The sequence below is a fragment of the Scleropages formosus genome, chromosome 6 (genome assembly GCF_900964775.1).
Source record: "Scleropages formosus chromosome 6, fSclFor1.1, whole genome shotgun sequence".
Lineage (NCBI taxonomy): Eukaryota > Metazoa > Chordata > Actinopteri > Osteoglossiformes > Osteoglossidae > Scleropages > Scleropages formosus.
The window spans coordinates 12,737,846-12,747,682 of record NC_041811.1 but is presented as its reverse complement, the minus strand read 5'-3'; the positions used below and the strand labels follow the sequence as shown (position 1 = coordinate 12,747,682).

The following is a 9,837-nucleotide window of genomic DNA, read 5'->3' as shown; positions in this document are numbered from 1 at the left end:
CAGCTAGAGCCCATAGCAAAGGTAATCAGACTGAATTGGTCCAGTAAAATATTACCCAGCTATAAAAAATGCTTAAATAATTCTAAGTAAGAGCAGTGTACGCCGGTTTTGGAGAAAAATGTCAATGAAATGATGAAATGAAACTTTCGCTCGAAGTTGTCCGTGCGGGAATATTTCGCAGGTACTACAATGTTCCTCCAGCAGGCGGCGCTGCGGTACTGAACACGCCTGCGCACTGCCTTTCTTACCACCGAATAGGAAGTAAGCCGGAAGTTGCGCAATGTGTCGCCGGAAGCCGACCGGTGTCTCTCAGTCCTGAGACTGGAGCGCAGTTTAGCGGAGTTGCTCCGTAGAGTAAAATGGTCAATCTCGGGGTGACGAAGGTCGACGATGCTGTCGCTTCCAAACATCCGGTGCGCACACACTTCTTTCTGTGTATCGCTTAGTGTGCTGTTTTTTTCTTTGTTTACTGTTTGACTACAGTAACACTTGTCAAGGCAAACACGTCTGAATCGAATCATGTCATGTGTGTGCTTTGCAGGATTGTTGAAGTATGAAATAAACTAGTGCTGGTGGGAAACACAAATCGTAATGTTGTACGTGTATGATTCATTATACTGTGAAATATTTGTAAGATGTGACTGGACACAGATTATAAACGAATGAAATCAGGTGGCTTCCTCCCTTATGAATCTCATAGCATCTTGTTGCCATGGTAACGTGTCACATGTTCCAGTCACTAAATACTGGTCCACCTGTACCCACTGCGTCAGGGCTTACAGCAGTATGCCGCCTGTCAGTCTGCAGCCTTCATGAAGGGAACAGGCACCTTCATCCTGGGTGAGTGGAGCTCTGCCCAACCACGGCTGGGTACAGCACCGCCGGTGGGGGGAATGGCCTTGGATGGCGTTCGTGTCGCTCTTCTCTTCACCCTCTTTTTCGAATACGTGACGATCAATGTCTCCTCGGCCGTCCGTCTTGCCCAGGCACTGCGGGATTCTTTGCCACGCAGAAAGTGCTTCAGAAGAGGCTCCCGTATCCGCTTCAGTGGAACCTGCTGCTCTCAGTTGGTGAGATAGTGGGCATAAATTAAATAGCCTGCCTACTTTAGTAATAAAAAATGTAAACAATTAAGAAATAAAAAAAACTAATTTTTTTTTTCTCATTTAAAAATAGCCTGTCTGCTAAACAAGTTTTGTTTCCTTTTTATTTTTTAGTTATTTCTTAAAGTGAAGATTCTTTAACAACCTGCAAGGGTGTTTAAACTTAGTGTCGAAAGTCCCTATAAGTTTACATAAATGCCACAATTAAGTAGGATGCTCAGATTATTATTTTTCTGGTGGGGTTTCCAAGTACTGTAATAACTGATTAACTTTCACACTTGGGATCTCCAACAGCACGTTACTGATTAATTCCTGTGTTATTCAACATGTGGTGATCGCCTAGACCGGGGCTCTCCAGCACTGACCGTGTTTTTTTCCCTCTCTCTCCATCTCCGCCCCGCTGCTCTAGTGGCTGGCTCGCTGTGCAGCTATGCAGTGACGCGCTCGGAGACCCAGAGGTGCTCTGACTTGTGGGTGTACCTGGAGACGAGCAACTACCCAGGCAGAGCAGCACCCAGTGAGCACCCAGCCGCCGGTCTCTGACACGGGATCGCAAATTATTGTGCATTTCTTTTGTTTCTTAAAATCTGCCCTGCCAGTCCCCAGGCCTGGCTCTGACAAGCTGCTTTTATTATATCTTAACATGACGATAGAAATCAGCCTCCTGTATTAGTGATGAGTTTCTTAAAGACTTAGAGAAAGCTTGAAAAACCTGCTCGTATGGCAGCCTGTCCGGACCAGTAAAATGCTCTCGTGTTTTGTACGTCTCGCTGCACCTCCCTGTTGTTGCTCCTTTAATTCCTGAGCAGAATTTTCTGAGCTATGAAGCAGTTATGGCAACGGAGTGTCCGACAACTCAAATGTGTGATGGATTTTAGATAGTCATGGGATCACTTTGGAAACATGCAGAGTTTCGTGACTAAGTCACTGACCGTTTGACTGGTGATCAATTAATGTGATCAGTGGATCCCAGTTCTGAGCTTGAGAGCCAAAAATTTCCCGAGAAGAGTTCTTTAAAATGTTTACACCAGAGAGGGACGTGTGGGAGCGAGTGAGGTGGTTCTCGTTGGATCACTGCAAATCTGACACCAGTTTTTCTCTTCCAGACGTAGAAGAAACCCCTTCAACCGCCTCGCCTCCTGGCCCTAAAACAACGCAATATGGAGACGTCATGGAGTGATGGCAGATGAACGGCTAACGCACCTACAAATCGCTCTTTCTCCTCTCCGCAAACACTACACGATAATCTGATCACTTGTTACGAACAGGAACATGGTACTTTTTTTAATTTTTGAGGAGGAATGTGTAATACTGGGAAACTCCTTAAACTGCCGTACAACTGGTGCAGGAGGAGTCACTTTGAAAAACAGTGATTTGATGTGGATTCGCACCTTTGGGTTTGGAACAGCAGTAGGGCTCAAGTTTCTCTGAGCAAATAGATCCCCAGCAAATGGCGTATCCGTAGGTGTAACAAGGCGGGGTTGGGCAAAAGGATGTCTTCACCCTGTATTCAAGCAAGTTTTGTTTGTCCCCCCAGTATTTGTGTACAACTCCTGTAAGAGTTATTCATCTTTTTTGACCCCCATTACAAACAAGTCGTTATACAAGTATATAAACCAACAGTTTTGGCTCCTCATATTAAAGATTTGTGCAGTCTGTATTTTTGCCAGAATGAATTATTTATACCTAATTGCAATTACTGATAGATTACAGTTTTCCAGTTACTACTCCATAAACTTTCTAAACATTTTAACTAGTATGTCACAAACCATTTGCAGGATCTTCCACACTTGTAAAATTTGTCTGAAATGTAGATGCATAATAATTTACCTTTTATTTACATTTTTGGGATCATATTTATTTATACATTGATTTCCGCACAGATGTAAGCAAAATTATTCAAAAAATGTACAACTTATTCTCTGCCGAGCCAAATCTATGATGAGAAGTAAAAGATGTGAATAAACATATAGTGCTGCCTTTTTTTTTGCCCTTTGCAAAACTTACAAAATGAGCTCTGAACGATGTTTTTGGTCTCTGGGTACCTGAATAACATTTTGAAAGATGAAGTGATGATTACAGTTATTTATATAATAGATGAAAGAGATAGATATGAATGATATAGAATTATTTACCCCTTTATATAGCTGGGTAATTTTTAGTGGACCAATTCAGTCTGATTACCTTGCAGATTGAAAAAATATGAATATAATTATAATTAGATAGGGGTGGCATGGTGGGTTTGACCGGGTCCTGCTCTCCGGTAGGTCTGGGGTTCAAGTCCTGCTTGGGGTGCCCTCCGACAGACTGGTGCCCTGTCCTGGGTGTCCCCCAGCCTTTTACATCCTGTTTTGCCGGCTTAGGCTCCGGTTTGCCACGACCCTCCTTGAGACAAGCGATTTCCGACAGTGTGTATGTATAACTGTAAAGTATTTTTCAGAGATGTGGATGAAACAATAAATCCAGTCATACAGCTCTCTGTTTAGTTGCTGTGCCAAATCCCTATTGTAAAAAAAATGTATGATTGCATTACATTTTTGCTAGCAAGTCAAATGTCAGCGTCAGCATGTCTGAGACACAGCGTTGTGATCTAACATCTGGCACATCAACACCTGCTGACTGACAGCTGATATTCCTCTCCCCTATAAGAGCACCATGAGTGTATGAGTGTGTCTCATGCACTGTAAGTCATCTTGCATGAAAGCATCGGCTGAATACTAGTTAATGATCGGTGCATGCAGCTTTGGCGAAAAGTGCCTGCTAGATGAGTGAATGTAGTGCATAAAAATCGTGGGCAGCGGGGATTGGGAATGTGACTTGCCTGCATTATTTCTTAGTCCATCGAAGTCTTGTTTGAAACCCTGATTTTTTTTGCGTCTTTTGCTTTCCAGCAGGACGGGTTCTGACGAACGGGAGCGTTTTCCACGAAAGAGAGCCCTGCCCCAGTAGAAATCATCTCGAATTGACGTTTGCTCACGTGTCATGCAACAAGGGCTAATGCTTTGTTAAAATTCTGAGGGTACGAGTGTTGTCTGAGACTTTAAGCCAAGTAACATCTCTCATTGTGCACTGAGGTGCACTTGTACCGTATATACACAGGAGATAATCTGCAAAGCCATTCATGTCCACAGGAATTAAAGTCAGGCCTGTGGGCTTCCCAGCTCTGGGGTATTTATTCTGGGTGGATTTAAAAAAATGATGTGATGCAGTGAGTAAGGATTACAGATTAGACAGTGACAGGAAAGACACCCACATTCGGGACAGCAGAGCCTGCTGATGCTGGCAGGATCTGTGCAACAGACTATGTTTGCTGGATAGGAAGGCTCTGCCGCTGCTCTCTAATTCAAAGGTCTCGATGCTCCATTTGGGTCGACGAATGTCCTGCAAAATGTCATGGCAGAAACCAAATTTTATTCATTGCAATTTTGGTCAGAAATACAGGGGAGCAGTTCATATGGTTGTCATTTTCTTAAAGACAATGGCATATTAATTCAATACCGGCGTGTTTTAAATTCCTTCAAAAAAAGATTTTTTTTGTATTTGTAGCAGAGTGTAGACGTTGACGTGATACAGTAAAAATATTAAGGACAATACATTATTTTCAGGCATTCATGCACTTATTGCATGATCTTATTTGCAGAATAAATCTGAGCGATTAAGTACTGCAAATACAGAAGAGTTATTTTTAGTCAACGATCATTAATGAACAGTTGACATCCGGGGTCACATTATAAAGTCAGCTGCCTGAATGAGAATTGTTGACCTTCAGTTTCAAAGAGTGTATCAGCTTGACAACACTGACTAGAGGGGTGGGAAATTGACATAATTATAGAGCAATGAGCTATCACAGAGCAAATGTCACAAAGATTAATTTAACTGTAATGTGACAGACGTAAGTGTAATGTCAAGAAATTTCATATATGACATTACATTTATGATTATTCTGCGAGCTGACACTTTTCTCCAAAGCAGATTACCAAATTAGGCTTGTAAAGTAAGCTACTTACCAATGATTTACTCTTTACACTGCAGGGTAATTTTAACTCTATCAATTAGGGTAAGTACCTCACTCAGGGGTATAGCAGGAGGTGGGATTTGAACCCATGTTTTTCAATCACACGGCAGCTGCTCTGAATAGTACTGCTGGCCCAGCTCATAAGTCATAATGCCCGGTTTTAAATTTACACTAATAAAGAAGTGAGTTTCACTAATAAAAGGAGGCACGGTGGTGCAGCGGGTTTGGCCGGGTCCTGCTCTCCGGTGGGTCTGGGGTTCGAGTCCAGGTTGAGGTGCCTTGCGATGGATTGGTGTCCCGTCGTGTGTGCGTCCCCTCCCCCTCCAGCCTTGCACCATATTTTGCCGAGCTAGGCTCCGGTTTGCCGCGACCCTGTTTGGGATCAGTGGTTTCAGACTGTGTGTGTGTTTCACCAATAAAGGAACCCAAATGTTTGTGGAAAGGAGCAATTCAGCAGTTTATCAAATCAGAATTGCGAGTTGTGTGGAAAATATAGTACCACTGTTTCTTTAGGCTATGGAGATAGTACAATTATCAGAGGCTAATTAATACATACGCTACCAAAGGATTGTACAGTTGCGAGGGCTGTCTGGTGCTGGAGGGCTTACTGGATTGACATTTGTTCTGTGTGGATAATGACTCTGAGCAAAATGGGTCAGAGAATGTGCTGTGACATTTGCAGTAGAAAGGATGATTCCAGCTGTGCATCGATTATCAGTATGTAACACAATTTTCATTCCTGGGTAGTAAGTGTTATTTCCTAATCGCTTATGCCTAAAAAGTATGGAAATTGGCTATAATTCCCTTCAAACTTTGCTTTTGTGACCAGGACAATATTTTGAAATGTACCTATTTCCAATGGGAAAACGGGCAAATCTGCACATTTTCGTTCACAAAGTCAGAAAAAAACAACATATGAATTGAAATTAAAATGTATTTATATGAAAGTTACACAAAAATGACCACAAAAGATTTAGAAATGAGCAGTTTTTTGAGATTTGCGATTATACCGTAAATCACTTTCACAAATCTGCCCCCAAATATAGCCTCCCATCATGTTCTCGTTATGTGCTCCTTGATAGTGGCGTTCAAAGTGCAGTGTATCCTGGTGGAAGCGCTCGCCTTGCTCCTCTGAATACGCACCCATGCTCTCCTTGAATTTATCAAGACGGGCGTCAAGGACATGGACTTTGAGGGACATCCTGTAGCTCGTTTTGCCATGGTTCTTCACCAGAGTCAACCAGCTCCACATACTCTTCAGTCTTGCGATTGCCCAGGAAGCCCCAAACCACTACGACAAAGCTGTCCCAAGCTGCTTACTCCTTCCTAGTGAGCTTCTTGGGGAATTCCTTGCACCGAGTTTCCCTGCTATCTTTGCCTTTTGGTCAGCGGGGACTCCGCGGTGCACTACCACAGGTGGGACTGTGGGGAAGAACAATGTCAAGTGGGACCCCCGGGAGGTGTTGATGCCACCGCTGCATGTAAAATTGGGCCTTATGAAGCAATTTGTCACAGCTCTAGATAGGAGTCATCAGCCTTCAACCACCGTCAAGATTTCTTTCCTAAGCTGTGTGAGGCAAAGGTCAAAGCCGGCGCCTTTGTTGGCCCACAGATGAAGAAGATCCTGGAGTGCAAGGAATTCCCCGAGAAGCTCACTTGGAAGGAGAAAGCAGCTTGGGACAGCTTTGTCGTACTGGTTTGGGGCTTCCTGGGCACCTTCCCTTTGTCACAAGAGACGTAGCCATCATTTTGCACTAAACACCGTAGCCGCGTGATTGTTGAGAAATACTGAGATGATGGAAGCTTATGCATGTACACACAGCTAAAAATGAATGGGCAGAATAAACATGCAACAACAAAATAACATCTAGCGTGTTCCTAATACTAATATTTGTTAATTCTTCTTATATCCAAAACTGATCTCAGAAACATGGTCATAGTTCCACCACTCTATGTAGGACCAACAGATATGTTATCGCAGCAGATAACATTAATTCCACAGGAACCCAGAAACCAGCAGCCTTGTTCTTTCTCCCTTTACGTGAACTGGGCAATTTTAGCTGAGAAGCTCACGGAAAACTGATTAAAGAAACCAACCAGATATTGAAAAGACAGAAAAAAACAATCAGAAAAAGTAGGGACACGGTTGCTGGTGGGGTACGGGTGCTCCCCTTTTCCAGATGTATCCGGTGGAGATGTGAGGAGATTATCTTCATATGGTGTGGGGAACGTGATAGCGTGAGACCGGAGAAGCATGTTCTGTCTGCAGCCTGAGTAATTTCAGACTCCTCCTTGGCCTCAATCCTCCTGGCAGTCGACGTTCTGAGTAAACTCAGCTTTGATTAAAACCCTTAAGATCTGAAGATTTGAAGTGCTTCCCACGAAGGGATAATGCGGTGGGCTGATTCTCAAATCATTTGTCACATGCACAGTGAAACATCTTAAGGGAAAGACAGGGTGGCTGTGGGTGGGGGGGAGGTGGACGGCTTGGGTGTCACAAGAGACACAAGGAGGGTTGCTAATTATTTCTAATCATTCATTTATATTATACTTATTTTCAACTAATGAGTTATTTCAAGGGGGGTGTGGTGGCGCAGTGGGTTGAACTGGGTCCTGCTCTCCGGTGGGTCTGGGGTTCGAGTCCCCGCTTGGGGTGCCTTGCAATGGACCGGTGTCCTGTCCTGGGTGTGTCCCCTCCAGCCTTATGCCCTGTGCTGCCAGGTTAGGCTCCAGCTCCCCATGACCCTGTATGGGACAAGCGATTTCAGATGATGTGTGTGTGTGTGCGCATGTGAGTTATTTCAACAACATGGTGCTTCCTCGAAATTGCTGGAGCAGTACTAGAAGTCTCCAGTTAATGAAAGTACATTTTGAATTTCAGAACGTAAAAGGGAAAAAAAAAGTGTGTATGCGCATTGCGTGTGTTGGCGGATACCAGCCCGCAGAAAGGATCGATCCGCTTTGTCCGCAGCAAATCTGATGAACAACGAAGCTCGCCTGAGTACGAGAGGTACCGCGATTTTGGCGGCATACTTGAGCCCACCACGTGGCGAAATCTAGAGAGAGAGAGTGTGTGTGTGTATGTGTGTGTGTGTGTCTGAGCGAGAGGTGGAGACCCTGCGCGAAATCATTCAGGAGCGAGAGTGCAGTCCATACTAAGTAGTGCGCACTTTCATCCTTCTGCCAACTTCGGTGAAAAGGATAGACTGCTGGGCCCTGTGTAAAATTCTGCAGCAGCAGGATTTCCTCTCACTCTCCTGAAAAGCAAATACTGAGAATCACATCTTTTAAATGAGCTTTGCTCTTTGTTTGCTAGTTCAGAAGCATTGTGATCACAGCTGTACATTTTCAGGTAAATTCAGGTTAGGAACCTTGCTCTTGGGAAGTACAGCTATAAATGGACCAGAAACTCAAAACGATTATGGTCACAAGCCCATTTTCCAAATCGGGGTGACACTTGCTTGCCTAAATGTATGATGGTCATGCTCGGTGTTGGGTCATGTGAAAGAGGCCAACTTTTCCATTCACAAAAAAACACAGCGGGCTCTTCCCAAAGGAAACGGGGTTTGTTCATAAGCCCTGCAGTTTGCTCGGTGGCAGAAACATCTCCACAATCAATGCTGGCAGTGAAGACCATCCTGGTGGGTCACAGCAGGACATTGCATATGCTCATGTGAAGGTGCACCCCATGCCCTGCCATTTATCATTAATCAATTTTTACATGTATTAATTTTTGACTTTACGTAGAATTACATTCTGAGCATAAATCTGTACAGCTGCAATCAACATATATTTTTGTCATTTTTTCAGTTTTCGCATTTAATTGTTTTTGGAGCAGCATTATGGCATAGCGGGTGGAGCTGGAATCTCACAGCTCCTGGGCTGTGGATTTTCTGGTGAAACCCTGACTCCAAATTGCCAAGGGAGAGAGGGAGAAAGAGAGATTGGTCTGCAGTGGGCTAGCATCCCACCCAAGGTGTACCCTGCCTCATGCTTTATGTTTCTTGGATAGGATCCAGATCACTGTGACCCTGCCTTAGACAAGTGGCTACTGGTAATGCATGGATGGAATGGATGGAATAATTGTATTTATAACAGTGTACTACACACACAATTAAGTGCATAAATAAAGCACGTAATTTTGGGGTGGCACAAGTAGCACCTGGGTGGTGTGAGAGGATGTGGGTTCGATCCCTGCTCAGTCTGTGTGGAGTTTGCATGTTCTCCCCATCTCTGCATGGGTTTCCTCCCGGTGCTCTGGTTTCCTCCCAGTCCAAAGACATGCTGTTCATGTTCCCCCATAGCGTGTGAGTGACAGAGAGAGTGTGTTCCACTGCTGTATGGATGAGTGACCCAGTGTAAGTGGTGTAACTAGCAGTGTAAGTCACCATGGTGAATAAGGTGTGTGGGCTAGTAACATTACATAGAGTTCATTGGAAGTCTCTTTGGAGAAAAGCATCTGCTAAATACATAAATGTAAATAATGATAAAAAAATGTGCACACTCTCATATAATTTTATAACAATCTGATAATGCAAATAAGTGGCACGCTTGCAAGACACTATACACAAAAAATAAACGGGACTGCAAGGCATCCAGCCAGAGTGACAGAAGATTTGTTGTGTACGGGTACTGGAACGGTAAACCGGTTTAACAGCATGTACACGTTTCAAAGAATGCATATTACTTCATCTTTTAATAATGTTAAGTACTGAAGTT

The 9,837-nt window shown here is 43.8% G+C and overlaps 1 protein-coding gene across 1 annotated transcript; it reads left to right on the top strand.

Moving 5' to 3' along the window:
* The first annotated feature begins 295 nt into the window (after positions 1-295).
* Positions 296-2,860, top strand: tmem141 (transmembrane protein 141). The gene is made up of 5 exons (XM_018744736.2): positions 296-413; positions 774-840; positions 987-1,070; positions 1,513-1,620; positions 2,210-2,860. Exons 1-5 carry the CDS (start codon positions 360-362, stop codon positions 2,281-2,283), a joined length of 387 nt encoding a protein of 128 aa, XP_018600252.2. The 5' UTR covers positions 296-359; the 3' UTR covers positions 2,284-2,860.
* Positions 2,861-9,837: the final 6,977 nt, after the last annotated feature.

Coding starts and splice junctions, on each gene's coding strand:
- tmem141 (XM_018744736.2), top strand. CDS start 360: ATGGTCAATCTCGGGGTGACGAAGGTCGACGATGCTGTCGCTTCCAAA. Junction 841..986: donor AACAGGCACCTTCATCCTGG/GTGAGTGGAGCT, acceptor CGTCTTGCCCAG/GCACTGCGGGATTCTTTGCC. Junction 1,621..2,209: donor CCCAGGCAGAGCAGCACCCA/GTGAGCACCCAG, acceptor TTTCTCTTCCAG/ACGTAGAAGAAACCCCTTCA.